Source organism: Archocentrus centrarchus, chromosome 24 (genome assembly GCF_007364275.1).
Source record: "Archocentrus centrarchus isolate MPI-CPG fArcCen1 chromosome 24, fArcCen1, whole genome shotgun sequence".
Taxonomy (NCBI): domain Eukaryota; kingdom Metazoa; phylum Chordata; class Actinopteri; order Cichliformes; family Cichlidae; genus Archocentrus; species Archocentrus centrarchus.
This window is the reverse complement of record NC_044369.1, coordinates 28,902,615-28,921,898: the sequence shown is the minus strand read 5'-3', so window position 1 is coordinate 28,921,898 and position 19,284 is coordinate 28,902,615. Positions and strand designations below refer to the sequence as shown.

General features: G+C 41.2%; 1 protein-coding gene across 1 annotated transcript; it reads left to right on the top strand.

The window, feature by feature from the left end:
- LOC115774445 (organic cation transporter protein) lies at positions 1-15,911 on the top strand. Its single transcript, XM_030721736.1, is given in 12 exon segments — positions 1-594; positions 1,840-1,943; positions 2,037-2,191; positions 2,924-3,092; positions 3,486-3,609; positions 8,368-8,474; positions 11,544-11,761; positions 11,870-11,886; positions 11,888-11,926; positions 11,929-11,981; positions 12,871-13,083; positions 14,721-15,911. Coding segments are annotated over 12 exon segments (1,725 nt in total). The 5' UTR covers positions 1-246; the 3' UTR covers positions 14,899-15,911.
- Positions 15,912-19,284: the final 3,373 nt, after the last annotated feature.

Genomic DNA, 19,284 nt, shown 5'->3' with positions numbered 1-19,284 from the left:
GGTTGCTCTCAAAGTGCAGCACAGCACAGGTGTGACTGCGTCTGCATGAGACTGTCTCTCTGCCTGTTAATCATCAGCCTGGCGCAGGCATTCATTCCAACCTTTTTTTTTCTCAGACATTTGACTGACGTTTTATCTGCTTGTGCATTTATTGCAGCTTCATTTTAGAAGCACTTTTTGGACTTTCTGAGCTGCTTAGTTCTAATAAGGCAGATTTTAACTGTGCGTTTACCAACGGCCAGAGCAATGAATTTTGATGAAATCCTCTCTGTTATTGGAGGCTTTGGGAAGTTCCAGAAGATCTTGTATGTGTGGATTTGTCTACCTCAGATCTTCCTGGCGTTCCACATGCTGGTCTCAGTCTTCACCGGAGCCGTACCTCCTCATTTATGCCGTTCTGCCAGGCCCTCAGCAGGCACTCCAGCCTCTTCAAACTTCAGCCTTCTAACCACCCCTGATGGACAGCCTGATCTGTCCTGCACCGTCCCTTTAAACCATAGCACTTCCGTATTTCCTGGCGATGGACACCCTACAATCAGCTGCCAGGGGTGGGAGTACAGCACTGAGACATTTCAAAACACCGTAGTAACTGAGGTGAGTGAAAAACCAGCAGCCTCTCAGATAAAACCAGATGTGTTCAACATGCAGCTATGGAATGTGGAGGGACTTAACAGCTTTATTACAGTGACCTCTGGTGACATTTGAGACAGGACTAAATGGGGTTAAAGTTGAGCGATGGACTCGTGCACTGCAGGGCCCTCTAGGCATCCCTACATACTTTGAAAGTGCTTGTGAAACATACACGTGAGGGGCGGGGAGCAGAAGCAGTTACATGACCAAAATGATGTGATTGGGCTAGGTATATCACATGTAGGCCAGTGAGAATTCATCTTCGGTAAATATGGTAACTGACCGGCAAAGTAAGAGATCTGCAATTGATTTAGGAGACTATAAGTTAATCGTAATTTGATTAGAACATGTACAGAGCTCTGGTGCATTTTAGCTTCTGATGCTAAACTGGTACGCAACGTTAGAACTCAAACAGAAGAGATCTCTCATGGACCACCAAACAAAAGCTCTGCTCTAAATCTAGCCATAATTTTCCGTTTATTAAATAAATTCAAAACTACAAAAGCTCAAGGCACGTCCCGAAAGGGTGCAATGTTCCCGATATCACAGATATCCAGTCAGAGAGACGTGGAACTTGAAGAATCCTGAATTTAAAGTTATGGGAGAATCCCACAACAGCAAATAAGGAGAAGTATAATGCTCAGGGGGGGGAACTTTATTTGGAATTTTGACCGGTTATTCTTTACGTGCAGTTTTTATTTCTTGGTGGACCACTGAAATTAAATTACTTTAGAGGATGTTTCAAAGAAACTGCCTGAATAAGTAGTGATAGGTATTTCAAGATGGCTGTCAATTGACAAGACTTAAACAAAGTGCAGTGTTACTTACAACACCCTATGTCATCACGATGTCATTGGTCAGGCTGTCACTGCAAATATGGTTAAAGAGTATAAAATAAGGTGTTAAACTTCTGTGTTCATAGAAAAATGTGAAAAATCCATGTTAGCACTACCAGCATCATCGGGGCTGATCCTCTGAGGGCCATGAATGGCCAGAGCTATCCTGCTAATAGTGGATCCTCAAGTGAAGTGTTTGTTTAGGGTAGCTGTAGGTATGGCCAAGTATCGAGCTGTTACACACGCATGCTCAAACAGCACAGCTAGCAAAGTGAAACATTCAATTTTTTGCCTCTCTGTGTTCCGCTGATCAAGAGCTCCCAGATGGTTCTTAAAACGTTTTCCTCAAACATCCTGCCTTGCTTCCTCACAGTGGGACCTGGTGTGTGAAAATGCCAGCCTGAACAATATGGGTGCATCCATCTACATGTTTGGCCTCCTTGTTGGAGCTGTTGTGTTTGGCCACTTAGCTGACAAGTAAGTTAAACATCTTCAGAGCAGAATGCATTCTTGTCCTGCTGCACTTCACTTTCCGTTTACCGGAATGACTTCTGAAATCTTTCGTTGCAGATATGGCCGCAGGATAATTATCCTTGTGAACCTGGCTAGCCAGGCTACCTTTGGGGTCGCTGCTGCTTTCGCACCTAATTTCTACATCTACACCGCGCTTCGTTTTATGGTTGGAACATCCATCTCTGGTGTTATTATGAATGCTTTTGTCCTAGGTCAGTGTCCTGTAGAATATCAGTTCAGTGCTTTAACATGATAAAATCATGAATACAAGAAAAAATACATGGAAACAGAAATTAAAGATAGATTAAAGACTAAACATTGATGAAGTGTTAATACTGCAGATACATTTGATCAGTGCACAAAATGTGTCTTATCCCTTGACCATGAAATGTTAGGAAGTGTGAAAATAGCCTGCTCCCTATCAGTTAATAATGAATGAATACTTAGGATCAACCATGGTGTTAAAGTGACACTCCACCAGTCTGACACATGCAGGTTAACTTTTGGAAAAAGTATTTGTGCAGAGACATTCACACCGGTGGCTGCTGGAGGTCATTTTGTAGGTCATCCTGTTCCTCCATGCACAAAGGAGCAGATACTGATCCTGCTGTAAAGACATTCTTGTTGTGGGGGTTGTCTCATTGTTGCCCCTCTAGTGAACCTGCTGTTAATTTCATGAACATCAAAGCACCTGAAACTGATTCACAACCCCCTCTGATACAACCCCCCCCCCTCCCCCCCCCCCCCTCCCCCCTCCCAGAGTTTAACAAACTTGGTGCTAAACTCTGATTAAAGAGAGTTCCTTTCATTTTTCCACATTATATTCTGTTAACAAAATAACATTTTTCATAACGGTGCATGTCACACAAAGTGTGCATTACGCATACAGTATTTTTTGTTGCCGTGTGCATACTAATGTGTATTAACATGTTCTAAATACACAGGCACAGAATGGACTGGATCAAAACAGAGGATGCTGGCCGGTATAATCACTGACTACTTCTTTGGCTTTGGCTACATTTTTCTGGCTGGTGTGGCATATCTCATAAGAGACTGGCGTAAACTACAGTTGGCTATATCTGCACCCGGCTTCCTCTTTATTTTCTACATCTGGTGAGTGGGGAGCAGCCCAACCTGGCATGTTGACCAGTTTCCAAAAAATGATCTGGTAACGGTATCAAAAATAAATGAATAAACAAATTATTAAAATAATCAGGAACAGACTGAGTTTGTGAAAATTGTGGCTCAGAAAATAAAATCTGTAGCCAGTGCTCATTGTCATGATTTATACTAAATTCCTCACACGCTAGTGTAGTGTTGCAGTAAAGCACAAGTACTTTTGAATTCTTCTTGTTTGTCCCTTGCTTTATGATACAAACAGTGAATAATAGCTGAATTCCATTTCAGTGTTTGAGCGTTAGCTGATGTGACACGTCACAGTGTCCCCCTGAGGCACCTCAACTCAAGTATGTGTGTGCAGAGCAACTGAGCTTTTATATTTTTTAGGGTTTTGCCAAAGTCTGCACGCTGGTTAATGGCCAACAACAGGACAGAGGAAGCATGGGAACTGATTCAGAAGGCAGCACAAATAAACGGGAACCCCCTCATTAAAGACCTGGAGATGTGTCAGGTACAGATGAATTATCTCTCTTACAGATTTTCTTTTTTCTCTCAACAACTATCAGTGTGTTTGTTATTCTACAACAACACTTAAGACTGATGTTCTGAGTGTTGTGTTGAGCACATTTTTACAATAGCGGTGGTGCATCCATAAGAAAAATATTTTTTAAAGACTGGCTGGGCAACAGCAGCTTCATAAATTCAGCTTACTGTCAATTTAGAACCATGGCTTGCAGATTTGATCAGTTATAGTTTGTTAGTTAGCATTAGCTGTGGAATTTCCAGGTTGTTAGACCAATAGGCAGCAAAGAGGGGATATCAATATAATTTCATTATTAAACGCAATCAATTTTGTGCTATCCACCTGCCATTATGCTAATTGTGCTAAGGCCCAGACAGATCAGCGGAGCCATATGCACAGCTCTGCACACATGAGGAGACTCATCTTTAGTCTTGTTTACATAGAGAGATGAGTTACTTAGCCTGACTTGGTTAGTGGGCATAACTGAATGGCTGTTTGCCATTTATTTGGTAGTTTGAAAGCTACAGAGACGCGGTGTTTAGAGAAAATGTGTCAACACTTCATAAGTGATCAGTAAAAGCGGTTGCCCTCTCCTGCATTGCCTGGAGTATTTTTTAGTTGCCTTCCAGCTTTGACAAATGTCCAGCTGTGACGACCACATTTATTTTTTTAAATAATGTTCTTCTGCTTCCCTGGCTGCTGTGTCTGTGGGGCTGGTGTTCACTCTGTGTTGTAGCATCCTGATGAAACCCAGTTGTGCTCCAGTGGATGAGAGTCAAACTGATCCATGTGTGTTGGTTACAGTACACAGGTCACTCGGGTGACACTTGGTGACAGTGGTAAGGAAAAACTCCCTTTTAGCAGGAGGACACCTCCAACACAACCAGACTCAGGAGGGTCAGCCATCTGCCATGATTGGCTGAGGGTGAGGGGAGGGAGCCTGAGATTTTTACTCAGGTGTTGTTCACAAACCTGAACCAATGGCTCAGTGATATTCCAGGATAGGATAACAGAGCCCTTCTTTCCACTTCCACCATATAAAAATTGACCACAATGAGTGAAACTTGGGGATTGTTATCGGTGCACCCATGTTTCTGGCTGTAGTTCTGGCCCTTGCATGTGAAATATGTGGATTGAAGATAGAGTTCCCAGAGCAGACACACTTGGACGGTGCTCAGGGTGTTCCTGATGCTGAGGGTGAGCTCATGTGATCTGTTACGAACGACCTCTGCTGCTTCAGTAACTAGAACACAAGTGAAGAGAGGTGTATCATACGAGACCAGTTTCATCTGCCTCCATAAGGACATCTCTCACCTTCTCCATGAAATGCAAAGTGTTCTGAATGAGGTGTTTGGAGCCGCCTCAATCAGGTTGAAACTTTGACATGCTGTATGTAACAGAGTTGATCATAAAGACAATTGGTCTTAAAGGTGCACCCTGTTTATGTATCTTGGATAAACCATAGAGCATGGGTGTAGCTTCCCCTGGGTATAACCTGTGGTATGAGGTCTAGTCAGTAGCATTCTCCTGCTCTAACTGCTTCAGATGATCTATCACCATCTTGCTGTAACCACTACCTGGATCTTGTTTCAGGTGCTCATAAGTATTTTTGTCACTAAGCAGTGTCAAGATTTTCTCGATAGTTTGTCTGGTTCAGCAAACTGGGCAACTACCCTTGTCTACCAGAAGGATGATGGTGATGTTATCCTTACAGAGTGCCGTAAGTGCCTACCTCTCCTCAATGCTGATATTGGATGCTGGGGGCTTTGCATTGCTGAGACGGTCTTTAGGTTTTCTCAAAAGTTGCTTTGCTTCCATATCCACAGGGTTGTTTCAACAACAATGTTGTCCATCGCAATGTTGATGCTCATCTAAATTCAGATGAACAGAATCAGCTTCTGGTATTTCCTTACCTGAATGGCTGACCATGCATCAAGACTTTTTAACTCATGAATGTTTCAAGCTGCAGGTTGGTGCCCACATGCTTAATAAGCTGCAGCTTAGGTTCAAGGTTAGAGCCCTCTAAAGCTGAGATCAGGGTCTGTGGAGGCTGTAGATCCTGTTGCAGGACTCCTTGTTCTTCATATCACTTACACACTGCGATAGTGACTGTCTGCTTGACCTTCCTAGCATGCTCTGTACTGCAAATAAACTGATGATGTTTGGATTCTTATCAAGTGCACCCAATTAAAACCTTGAAAGTTTTAAAACCTTGAAAAGCTGCTTATGTAGCTAACAGACACCTTACCCAAAGGGAAGTGAGAAAATATGTTGTTTTTGTCATTTGGTGATAGAGTCTTAAAACAATTGAGTTTCTCTTCCTGTCATGGGCTGAAATTATGGAACTGGCCCTTCTATGTAGCTGACTAAGCAATAGTGTTGGCCTTATTGACAGTCTCATCAAAAGATCCACTAAGTAGCCGTTCTAGATGATATCCATCAAAAATTCACAACTGTTATAAAACTGTGCGTTTCCAAATATCCATTTCAGTTTTCTTACTGTTAACCTATTTAGCTCTAGAGCTGTTTTTGTTTTTAATAAACACCTAAAATAAAATATCACCAAATTCAGTCAGCAACAGCTGTGTAACTGTACGGCCATAACGAACAGTCTTGGGTTTTATAGATAAAGATATTTGGGAGAATTAAAATACAAGTAAATCTGTCTCCCTCACTACTGCAAAGTGAGCTTTTACAAACTCTGGCAAATGTTTTGAATCAGACAACATTCAGACACAGAAATTATGCTATTAACCTGGTCTAAAAAAAATTCTAATAAAGCATGATAATGCTGCATCGTAGTCATGGTAATGATTAGAGTTAAGGTCTTCTCAGCCACCTCTGCTGAAAGGTAAAATTAGTTTTTGAATCTCAGCACAGGTTTGATCTTATGATTGCATATTGAACTTTGTTTTCAAGCAACTGCGTATTGCAGCAACTACTTTGATGCCATGTTGGTTTGTTTAATATGTGCCGTATGGGCTCTACGGGTATTTTAGATGTGGAAGCTGCTGTGTCATCTGGTATTGTCGTAGTCAAGGTTCAGTCGCAGGAATAAAGCCCCGTCTACACAGGAAGTGATTCACTTTGTCGCTGATGGTTGGTTGCTAGCAGATGCTCCAGGCTCCAGTTGCCTGGGTCATTCTCTCAGGTATTTACTACTCTGTCATCTGTCAGCCAACAGTATCCTGCACGCTCACTGGAAGTTGAATTAATCACCTCGAAGTTGAGAAAAGGTTATTTCACCAACCTGCCCTTTTCACGTCACCAGTGGTTATTTCACCCATCTTCCCTGAATGTCACTGACTCTCTGTGATCTCTGGTCGCCACATCTCTGCTATTCACTTCCTGTCTGGACGAGGCTTAAATGTTGCTCCTCTGATGTTGATAAACGGGCACCAAGTTATTCCTGCTTTGCAAGATCGTGAGTGACTTGCCATTGACGGTGGATGTAACCACTGTAACGTCTCCCACTGCTTTTTGCACTTTGCCTTTTTTAAGCCTCAATGGTACCGTTTTGGCAGAGGACATGTTTTTTCAATCCTGAAGTGTCCTTACTGCATACAGCCTTCATCTGTTAGCAGCAGCCTAACATCTCTGCTTTCACTATCTCTGGAAATGTGCTCAGGCTCAGTAACTGCAGATCACACATCAGCTGCTAGATTTGCAATGGAAACTCAGCTCAGTGTACTCTTACACCTCATGTCAGTTTCTTTTTTTTATGTACACAACTGCAGTGCTGCCAAAACGCTAACGTGTTTTACACACACGGCTCTGCTGACGCGCGGCTCACTCTGTCAGGCGGTGCTATTGGTAGGACGGTAGTTAGACACACCTTACATTAGAGCGGAAAAACCCTAAAAGCAAAGATAAACGAACAATAAGTATGTTTCATGATAAATGAATATCAAACATAGCTTTTATTAGCAGTGAGAATACTCACTACATGACACAAGTGCTCTAATATTATCCTCCTACTGTAATTCAGACGGAGCCACTACTTATTTGCATATGTTTTAGATAAGTAGGTATCATTTAAATATGCAAACTACTCAAACAGCACTGTTGAACTTGCTTCATAGCCTCAACCACAAACGCTGAAACTTGTTGTCTCACTCTCACCCATGAACAAATATTGTTCATGCATTTGTGTCATCGCGCCTGTAATGCCCTTTTTACCGGCTTAGACAAATCATCTCTCTCACGCATCCAAGCAATACAAAATGCAGCAGCTAGACTCCTAACACAGTCTAGCAAACAAGCACACATTACCCCATTTTATTCTCTTTATACTGGCTCCCAGTTACTTTTAGAATTCAGTTTAAAATTCTCACACTTACATACAGTGCACTATTTCCAACTACTTGTTAAACATACTGGTGCATGCTCGAAATCTTAGCTCTGTATAGCACTATTATCCCTTTGACTTTCAAATCAATCTATAGAGCTTGAAGGAAAGGTCAGAAGTCAAATGTGACATGGGGGGGGGGGCTTTTCAAGCAGTGGCGCCAAAGCACTGGAACTTTTTAGCTGACTGGAGTTTTTTAAAAAAACTTTTCTGTTTAATCAGACTTCATTTTTATTCTTTTTCATTTTAATATTGGTAATGTTAACATGTTTTAACATGGTCTTTTATCTGTTTTATGATATTGTGTTTTAATTATTGTACGGTGCTTTGTGACTTTTTGTCTGTGAAAAGCGCTATATAAATAAACTTTACTTACTTGCTTACTCTTTTTTCTGCAGGCATGTAAAACTGAAGAGAAAACTGTGGTGAAGAACAAACACTCATTCTTTGACCTTGTTCGAACACCAAGGATGAGGAAGCAGTCTCTGATTGTCTTCTATCTCTGGTGAGTGTAAGCATAACATCAATGTAAAATGTCCAGTGTGAGGCCACTACTAAATAAATTAGACTTATTTGATTAACTTCATAAAAACCAAATATTTTTCAGCTTTTTTTCTTTTCTTTTTTTAAACCAAGCTTAACAGGATTTGGATAAGAAAGTGGGAACTTGGAGCTTATCTGCTAATGCTAGCACTGGCTAGCTAATTTGGTGAGCTGGAAAGTAAATTTGTCTTTCTGTGATTTAAACTGAAAGTCTGATTTTTTCGCTAGCATTAAAACAAAAGCTTAAAATAAAATCGACTTACAGCAGAAAGTTAACCGCTGGAATAGTAGTACATCTAAATATTCATGGTAGAACTGTGACGTTATCAGCTAACGCTAGTGCTGGCTTGCTAGCTTATAATAGGTATGTTAAAATCGCTGCGACATTCTGCAAACTCACTGAAGTTCAACCTGTCGAAAAGCACCAATCGCCCATTTGGACACCAATTTAAGGTATATGGACGTGTAAGTTTATGCTTCAACTTAAAACTGACTTCATTTCATCATGTTTTCTTGATCAGAAAGTAGTTATACTAATAATACCCGGATTGCTCCGTTGTCAGAGCCAGATTTGATCATGGCGGAATAGTTGTTAATTGGCTGTAACTTCATTATAGCGCCTCCTTTCCTAGTAACAGAAAAACAGCAAGCTTTGACTAGTTGAGATGTGAGCTCTCATTTTTTCCAAGATCTGAAAAGAAAAAGAAAAAAAAAAAGAGGGTGAGGAATAGATTTGGAGTTTATGGTTTTCCTACATTCCTGACAGACTGGTCTCTTTGTTTCGAGAACCTTGCTTTCTGCCAACTTTTTGGAAAAAAAAAAAAAATGTTGGCAAAGTCAGCTTGTATCATTCCTAAATGTCTTGTGGAAAATATAAAGAGTGACTCATGAGTCACATCACTTTTTTCCCTTTGGTTTTCTCACCATGGAACTCTCACATGTGTATTCAGCTGTGTAATGGCACTTTTGAGCTGCAGCCCCACTTCTTCCTGACGAACACATGAGTAAGAGCCGGACTTGTTTTTTTAAACTAAAACACAAACATCACAGTTATCAAATAAGTTTTATGGATGTGTTTCCCTTTCATTTAGAAGTCAGATGTCGCATTAGTCACTGTTCCTGTTGAAACACGAGGTAGTGATACAGCTGTTGTGACACAAGCTTCTGTTATCTGTGTCCCAGCAATAAACTCACTGTTATTGTCACATCAAACATTTCCTTTTGTTGTTTTGACACTACAATCAGAATCAGCTGACCTAACAGCATTTTTTTTCATACTGGCCACTTATATGGTAATTGCTTAATTACCTCTGCCAAAAGAGGTTATGATTTTGCTAGTGTTTGCGTGCATGTGTGTCATACTGTCTGTAAACCCCATCGCTCAAAAATTAATTGTGATCAAATTTTGTAGGGGTGTAAAGTGGGGTCATGTTACCAATCCATTAAAATTTGCCTTATATCTACCAAGGTCTTCAAGGTCAGCTGAATGATTTATTGGTCACAAATTGACAAAAAGAAGCATGTTGTGTATTGCTAACACATACAAAGTACCACATAAGAATTTAAAATATCATTTCACATTTGACTTCTGACCTTTCCTTCAAGGTCTATAGATTGATTTGAAGGTCAAAGGGATAATAGTGCTACACAGAGCTATTTATTAATTTCTTTTTTTCTGGAAAACAAAATAAACTTGTGATCAAAAACTTTTAATTTTAAAGAAGGAACATGCTGTTATGGCCAGATTTATTGCAGCACCAAAAAAAAAAAAAAAAAAAAAATCACATCTTATGCCTGTTTTGGTTGTGATAGTGTTTATTTTTAGGAGGGGGAGAGGTTATCAGTGCGTAATCGGCACTTTGCATGACTGGTTCAAAGCTGTGAGTGCAGTGCAAATAGCCTCGCTCAGTCCTCACGCTGCATTTTTAGAGGTGAGGTCCACATGTTGCTCTGTCTCAGTGATCCAGGGACTTCACTGAGACATCAGAATTGAACTGAGCTTCTTTTCTCAGCAGTGCGCTTCGGTGACAGCAAACAACTTCTCTGTCTGCTGAATCTGTAACAAAGTGAAATGTCTGTGAACACGCAGCCATTAATGAATCTGTGCCATTGGAGAATTTGAACAGCTCTTTTTATGGCCACTACACAGATCCTTCCAGTTCACTTCTCTTAGGTGCCGTTTACACGAGACCGTTTTCATTTTGAAACGGTGTCGTTTTGATGCGTTTCGCCCTTCTGTTTACACGACAACAGAGTGAAAACGATGTGTTTCGGAAACGGGGTCCAGAGTGGAGCGTTTCAGAAATGCACCGGCTTGCGTTCTCGTGTAAACACTTGAAACCGGGGGTGATTTGAAAATGCTCGACTCGCACATGCGCACTATGGTTGCAACTACATCGTTTTCATCGTTTCCATCGTTTCACATATCATCGTGTAAACGCGGATCGTTTCTGAAAACGTCATCGTGTAAACGAAAAGGCTGAAACACATCAAAACGACACCGTTTCCAGTGAAAACGGCTTCGTGTAAACGGCACCTTAGTTAGGAACCTTCTGAAGCAAAATGGTACACACTCCAGGGAGCTGGATAATAAGGTACAGGTGAACTCAATCGGACTATAAAAGGTGGGAAGCAAAGGAGGACATTAAAAAACACAAAAAGCTGCATGAAGAAGTGACCTACAAAATGAAAATAACTGAAAAAGGGACAAAGAACAGCTCAGGCATGCAAAAAAATAGAAGATGCAAACAGGCAGAAGTACACACAGAACAGAAACACCCAGGAACATAATGACAAAGCAAAAAGTGAGGGTTACAACAGAAGCCATGAGTCAACACAAAGAATCTAAACGGCTGGATTCTGTGAGGCAATTCTGGTCATTATTCAGAAAACCAAATTAGCCACCTTTGATTTTATAAATGTTTGGTTTAACCGACAAAGGAACACTGATGGTGTAAAGACACTCTGTAGTGACGTATGCCATCATATTTCCCTCCTTTTTCTTCCTTCCTTTGTGCTCCAACATTCTCAGGTTTGTCAATGTGCTCGTCTACTACGGCCGTCCTTCCCTCAACATTTCTGACTTTGGAATGAATATCTACCTGACTCAGATGATCTTTGGTCTGGTAGAGATGCCTGCAACGCACAATCACCCTGTTCACCCCTGAACCCGCTCCCGCTAAGATCTCCCAGCTAGCTTCTTAGCGGTGGGGGGCACTGCCTGCCTGCTCACCATCTTCATCCCCAACGGTGAGGACGCACATGCTCATGTACAGCTCAGCTTGATGAAACTTTGCTCCATCCAATCTAAAAATGTGATCTAAAGCTGGTTCTCGCCTTCCATTTACCTTCTTTTAGATTTGTCTGTCATCAGAAACAGTCCTGGCCATGATTGGAAAGTTTGGAATCACAAGCCCTCTCTGTCCATTATTTATGTGTATTCGGCTGAGGTGTTCCCCACTGTCATAAGGTGAGTGCTGCCCTCCAAAAACCCCTGAGCGTTTCGAACAAAAGGTTCCGGCCGCCAACTAAAATTAAAAATGTTCTGGCTGCCAATGCCACTTCATCAGGTTGTGTGATTTTCAGTATTTTATAACCCTGCAGTCTTTTAAGGCAGCAGTGCCACGAAAAGCAATCTGTCTGGAAGCAGTCAGTGCTCTGTTACCTAATGCTATTTTATGGAGCACATTAACGTTGTGGCAACTTGCTTCTGGAGTAATTTTCCCTAATTGGACTTAGAATGTAGCACTTAAAAGCTGGTATTACGATGCCAAGTTTAAAAAAAAAAAAAAGTTTATTAACTAGTGCAGATGAAAGCATATTTGGGATGGGATTATATGTTTCTTTAAAAATTATTTAGTTGGAAACACTGAAAGAAGTGAAAACATGGCTGCTGTTGTTTTTTGTTACCTCATCAAACGATGCACATACTCATAAACCATATCACACTTTGAGGGTCAATGGCAAAAGGCCATTTCTATCACAGCTTGCCTGGACTTAATAGATACCATTTTGGCCAACCAAACATTACTAAATGGCAGCCGGATTTTTAAGGATGTGGCGTGGCACAGATTACTGTTTGAACTGCCTGCAGAGACTCCCTGCAAAACTGGTCATCTGAAGTGACTCCTGACCCAGAACATTATTATTTTTTTAGCTCACCTGATTCATCTTCTTCATGTTATCAAAATATCTTGTTCAACTTAAGTTCAAAGAAAACTCATTTAAATACCAGACATCAATGCAAAGTTCAGTGATTTAGAGATCATCAACCGATAATGTGCTGACAGAGATCGTGTCATCCAGGTGTAAGCAGGTGTAATACAGGGCGTTTGTCTTGTCATTCTAATTTGAAGAAGACAAAATGGGATCGGTATAGGCTCCATGTGTGCTCGCACTGGGGGCGTCCTGGCTCCCATGATGTACCTTCTGAGGGGGGTCAGTCCTCAGGCTCCTATGGTTCTGTGTGGCCTCTGCCCCCTGCTGGGCTCTGCCCTCACCATGCTGCTTCCTGAGACGGCCAACAGGCCCCTGCCTGACACCATTGAAGATGTTGAGGGATCCAGCCACAGGTTTGACTTAATTGTTTTCATATTTCCATAACATATAATCTTGTATAGTATATAATCTGTGATGTTCTTTAACACCCAAAAGGTCTGAGTCATCATCAGTGCCAATTCTAACCCATAACCCTATATTTTTGGAGAAAGCAAAATGTTCTTTTTGAAAAATATATATTAATTATTTATATAATATATTTATATAGAATCATTTAGTTGCAAAATTCCTATTCTGATAGCCTGGGGTTGTTACTGAAGATGACTCAGAGGTTTAAACCAGCAACACCAGAAAATGAACCACACTGAGAGTTGGATGTTCTCAGTTTCCCCTGGATTTATTTGAGATGCAAAATAAGAGTGCAAGCAATGGAAATTTAAACAAAACACCCGCTGAAACAAGGAGACGTTATTAGAGGCACATCGAGAAGCAGCACTTTTCTATCTTCTTTTGAATTCTGAGCTTCTGCGTGTTTCACTGCAAATATTATATCTGCAGAATCGAGGAACGAGCATGCATTCATTCAAAAAAGAGAGAACTAAATATGATGGTAAAGAAATATCTTCAATCAATAAATTCAAACTGACACCAGAAACGTTAGTTCCAGGTTGTGATTTCCCCAAAGTTTCTTTTGGATAGAAGGGATGTCGAACCAGTGGGAGTGTTTTAGGCCTTAGGACGATTTTGGTCCAGAAGTGGCTAAAGTCTGCTTTCCAGCACCATCTAGAGGCCTACAACATGATGAGCCATGTCAAGTTTCAACGAAGGCTCGTCTTAGGCCCCCGTTTACACAATGCCGTTTTCACTGGAAACGGTGTCGTTTTGATGCGTTTCAGCCTTCCGTTTACACGATAGCGTTTCAGAAACGATCCGCGTTTACACGATGACATGTGAAACGATAAAAACGATGTAGTGTCCCATGCCAGGCCACAAGTTGGCGTTGGTTTTCTCTTTGCAAGTTTGTTTACGCAAGACGCGCATGCCTGGATGACACAGTAGGTTGTGCGGACAAATTGTTCATTACTAACAAAACGGCCAATGTGAGAGGTTTGTGTGGACTGACGATGAGGTTGGATCGCTGCTGCACACAACGCTGAATTACAAAACGGTAAAAACACAAGAAAAGCACAAGAAGTACTCGTGAATCCGCGAGTACTGTTTATCAATTTGTGCATGCGTGAAAAACTGTGGCCGTTGCAACCATAGTGCGCATGTGCGAGTCGCCCGTTTTCATAATCACCCCGGTTTCAAGTGGTTATACACGAGAACGCATCAAAACGAGACCGTTGTTGTGTAAACGCAAGGCCGAAACGCATCAAAACGACCCGTTTCAAAATGAAAATGGTGTCGTGTAAACCAGCACCTTAAGCATAGCAGAACTAACTTTTAAAAACCTACCTGGGTTCGCCGGCTTCCTGCACCGCAGTCCAAAGAAGGTAATCAGGTTAATTGGTAATTCTGAATTGGCCTTAGGTGTAAATGTTGTCTGTCTCTCCATCACAGACTGGCGACCTGTTCAGGTGGTACCCCACCTTTCAACCCTATGACAGCTGGGATAGGCTCCAGCATCCCCACAACCCAGATTTGGATAGTGGTTAAGAAAATGGTATCAATAAGTAACACTCAAATGCAATACTTTTTTCTTTCTTAGTGAGAAAACGGCGGGCCTGAAGCCAGCCATCTTTGACACGTCTACGAAGAACATAAACATCTGCCAACACCAGGACGGACTGAAACACAGACAGGGCAGTCTGTGTGTTTTCTATGACTGTCTAAAGACAACAGTCTACGCTTCCAGTGGAAGTCATGAAGAGACTTTGTTTTTATAGGTCATCCTAACGCTGAACACTCGTAGTATCACCGTTTTTATTACATTTGTTTTCATATACATTTCTAGGTCAGTGTGTTTATATCAAACTTTTACTGTTTGCCAGTTTCTCACTAAGTATTATATTAAGAACTAAACCTGCATTGTAAAGATTTATTCTTAAATCCAAGTGGATGTGAAACATGAGTCCTTAACAAGACACTGGTGCCATGACAGAATATAAAGAACACATTAAGATTCCTGCAGTCAGCATCTGTTTGCTGCATTAAAACACAGCTGGGTCACCTGAGTCTTTCTGCCGACATGGTTCTTGGACACACTTTCATATTACTCAAGTGTGACTTTGAAAACAACACAATCTGCCAGGAGCATGCTAGTGAGAGATGCATGTTTCTGGATTCAAAGGTGCATTTATTCATGATTTTTTTTGTTTTTTTTTTTGGTCACCTTGGGGCAGCTCAGCAAGCTGCAAACACAAGGCTAACATGGCATACCTCCAAAACTGTATAACACGTGCCTGTTTATGCTGATGTAAGGCAACACTTCTTTAACATTACTTTAACAGACTTTGTCTTGGGAAGCTGCGGGCCACTTCAAATGAAGCTACAATATGCAATCACATTTAGAACAGCGTTCTTCCAGCTTTGTGTACTTTGCACAAAGAAAAAAAACTTTCCCAGTTTGCCATGGAAGAACTAGTGCTAGTCTATGGTCAGTGTCTTCACACAATAGAGGTGTAGGGAGTGTGCAAAAAGGTGATGATAAACCAAACTAATGTTTACAGCAGCAGCAGCAGCATTTGAGGAAACACTGACACTTACTGGTGAACAGTGAGTGTCACATCCATTCTGACAGCTCATCAAAAAATCCCTGAAATGCAGTGTTCCAACACTGAAATGTTTTTAAGACTGTTACGTGCATTTATGTACAGTTGCATTTATATTTTTTGACTTTGCAGAAGTCCGAATGAAGCTGTTGTGTTTTTACTGACTGTATTTGTACAATAAAGGTTTGCTGGGGAATTTATTTTGTGAAGTTCTTCAATCATTAGTAAGAAATGGAACAAATCATGTAGGAGAATCTTAACAGGCTAATGACCTGATGTTAGACTTTGGTACATGATACGTTCAGAGTGTTGCTGACGACAGGCTGCCATCAAAGAAACATCTCGATACAGATTCAAAACAATAATATGAAAATGAATATTAGGAATATTGTTGCCAGAATACAAGCGCTCATTGAACTGCTTTTGAAAGGGAAAAATAAGATGTAACCAATATTTACATGTTATAGATTTGCATTCTTTGCTGGAATGTAGTTATTCTTCTCGGGCTTAGGTTTTGCGTCAGTGTGGGGGTTAGTGAGGGACTCAGGGACATAAGCAGGGTGGGCATCGATCAGGGAATTTTGAGCATCAGATACTTGATTCCATAATTCCATTGCATTTCATTCCTTTGAGGGAAAAGGGTTATTAGTGAGACTAAGACTAGTAAAGTTATCGATGTTTTCCTCTACTTCTTTCACTTCTTTCAATGCATCTTTGTGACTTTGATTTTTTTTAATGGGAGAAAGGTTTGACCTTGTGTGTGTGGAAAGGCCAGCATTTATTTGCATCAAAGTTATTCAGATAGAATGAAGGTTTGGGGCACTTCTGCATTTCCCTGGATACTATGTCCATGTTTTGCTTTAATCAATGAAGCAGTTCACAGTCCATACCAGGATCCAGTGCCAGTGCTGAGGCAGTGAGCAGAGCTCTCCTTCCTTTACCCAGCCAGTATTCCTATACCAGCCGGATCATTCCCCGGGGTTTGGGTGAATTAGCTACCCTTATCCATCAGATGACTTTCAATAATATTAATTACAGTAATCAAGTCCTTATCAACATCAGTGTTTATTGCTTTAAAAAATTGGACTTCAAGGACATGTAAGTGAAGAACAGGGTGATGAGGAAGTGCTGGTAGGTCTGGTGTTAAGCAGAGGAATGATGGAACGGCAGATTCCACTGATGGATATGATGGATTTGCCAGAAGGATGTAAATGGTGTGGTGACCACATATTTCCATAAGGATCACGAGGACACACGTGCGACCTGTAAGAGTGTGTGTTGTGTGTGTGTGTGTGTGGGGGGGGGGGGGGGGGGGGGGGGGGGGGGGGGGAGGAGTGGAGTTGGGGGGGGGGGGGGTGTGGTGGGGTGGGTGGGTGTGGTGGTGTTTTGGTGTTGGTGGTGATTTTTGTTGTTTAGGTTGTGTTGTTTTGTGTGTTTTTTTTTTTTTGGTTATTTTAGTTTTGGTTTTTTTTTTTTTTGTTGTGTTGTTATTGTTTTTTTTCTTTTGTTTGTTTGTTTTTGTGTTATTTTTTTTTTTTTGTTTTTGTTTCGTGTGTTGTATTTTTTTTTTATTTTTTTTTCTTTTTTTATTTTTTTGTTTCTTTTTTTTTTGCTTTGTGTGGGTTGGTTGTATTTTGTGTGGAGGGGGTCCCCACAAGCTTTCCTACCTCTTCTGTGCCAGATCGGACGCTTGTTACTGTTATGAGGACTTCAGGATAGCATAGCAGTAGTGTAGTGTTTGCAGTGGGGATGGACATGCAGGAGAGTGTCTGCTGCAGCATAATTCAGGCTCATGCTCACCAAGCTGAATTCTGCTCCCTCGACTCAACTGACTCAACAGACGGCGGGGGCCTGAAGGAAGAGGTTATTGTTTGTTGCTGGTTGGCACATAATGTACAAGGAAATTAGGAAAACTCAACTGGAGCTAATACTCAACAACTAGAAATACACGAGAAAACTCGGAACCAGGAAACACACACCTAAGTGAGACGACGTGACAAGAACAGGACAGACAATATACACAACGAGGTAATCAGGGACCACAGCTGAACAAGACAAGGAAGCAAAGCTGAATACAAAGGACTGCCAAGTAAAACAGGAAGTAGACATGGAAACAGAAACCCAATTTGACACAACACAGGGAAGCAGACACACTGAGGGCCTACAACACCTACACTAGAGGAACAAGACACAACGTAGGTAACGTAGGACACAAGAGGAAGGAATGCAGACAGAGGACTCAAACTACAGCACAAGGAACTGAAACCAGGACTAAATCCAACTAACTGCAGTATAAACAATAAACAGGAAAACACCAAACACAGGAAGCCTGAGACCTGAAACACATGATTAAATACAAAGTGCACAACAGCCCAAGAACAGAACTCGGATCAGGAAATCAAGAAGCCTGATGAGGATGTAAAGAAAGAAACCAACCAGGAATGACCAGAAAAAAGCACAAAATTCAAAACTGCAAGAACACAATGAACTAGGAATCAAACAGTAACCTTAAACAATAGAAAACTGAAACCCAGGACCATGACAGCAAGATCCGAGCAAAATGTATATTAACTAGAAACACTTCAGCAGTGAGAGCCGGTGACACAGGTTTTTTTTTGGTTTTTTTATAGATACCTAGCCAGCTAGCAATAGCTAACTAACTACATAACCGTTTGGAGTTGGTTAACAACAAAACACAATTACTCATGGAAACATACCTTTGTCTTCCTCCTTTTTTCTTCTTTAATCTTCTTTTTTTTCTCCTCTCTGCCCCAGAGGGACAGGTCCTTTCCTGTGACATTTCTAGTTTGTAGCCTCATCTACAAATGACCATAAGTGACAAACCATCAAGGTCACCTGAAGCACTGCAGGTGTGTTTGCCTGCCCCCCCGACCTGACTGCACGCTGACAATGTCAGTCAGAAAATAGCTTACTCATTAAATTAGTGTTGTTACAACCTTAGAATTCTGGAATGTCGTAATAGTTTCCTCTTTCTTTTAGTACATGAGCATGTAAAAACATTTTATTCCAAACATTTAGGCGAGCTCGGGGGCCCCCTGGTGGTCAGGGGCTACGGTGAGGCTATGGTTCTCAGCTGGAAAAAGCCTTGAAGTGACCTCTCTGAGGAGACTCCGTGGGAGATCCAGGACATGCTGGCGAGATTATGTCTCTCTGCCGCTATGGAGCACCCTGGTGTTTCCCTGGAAGAGTTTGAGGAGGTCCGGGTATGTCTGCTTAAACTGCTACCCCTGCAAATTGATAAGTGGTAGAAAATGGGTGGATTAATGAACAGATGAATGGATATACTCAAATGCAATGCTTGGATAAAATATATTTTTTAAAAAATCATAAATTTCACAAACACCTGAAAAATGTGTATGACATTACTGATTACACTAATATAATTATGCCAGGCACACGGCTATAGCTGTGAGCTAGGAAGCCTGAGGGGCTTGCACCAAGGCCCAGGATAAGATAAATAAGGATTTTTTTTTTTTTACTATGAAATCATGGGAAGCTACTCTGAGAGGAAAGTCATAGAAATTTAAAACCGTTTAGCTT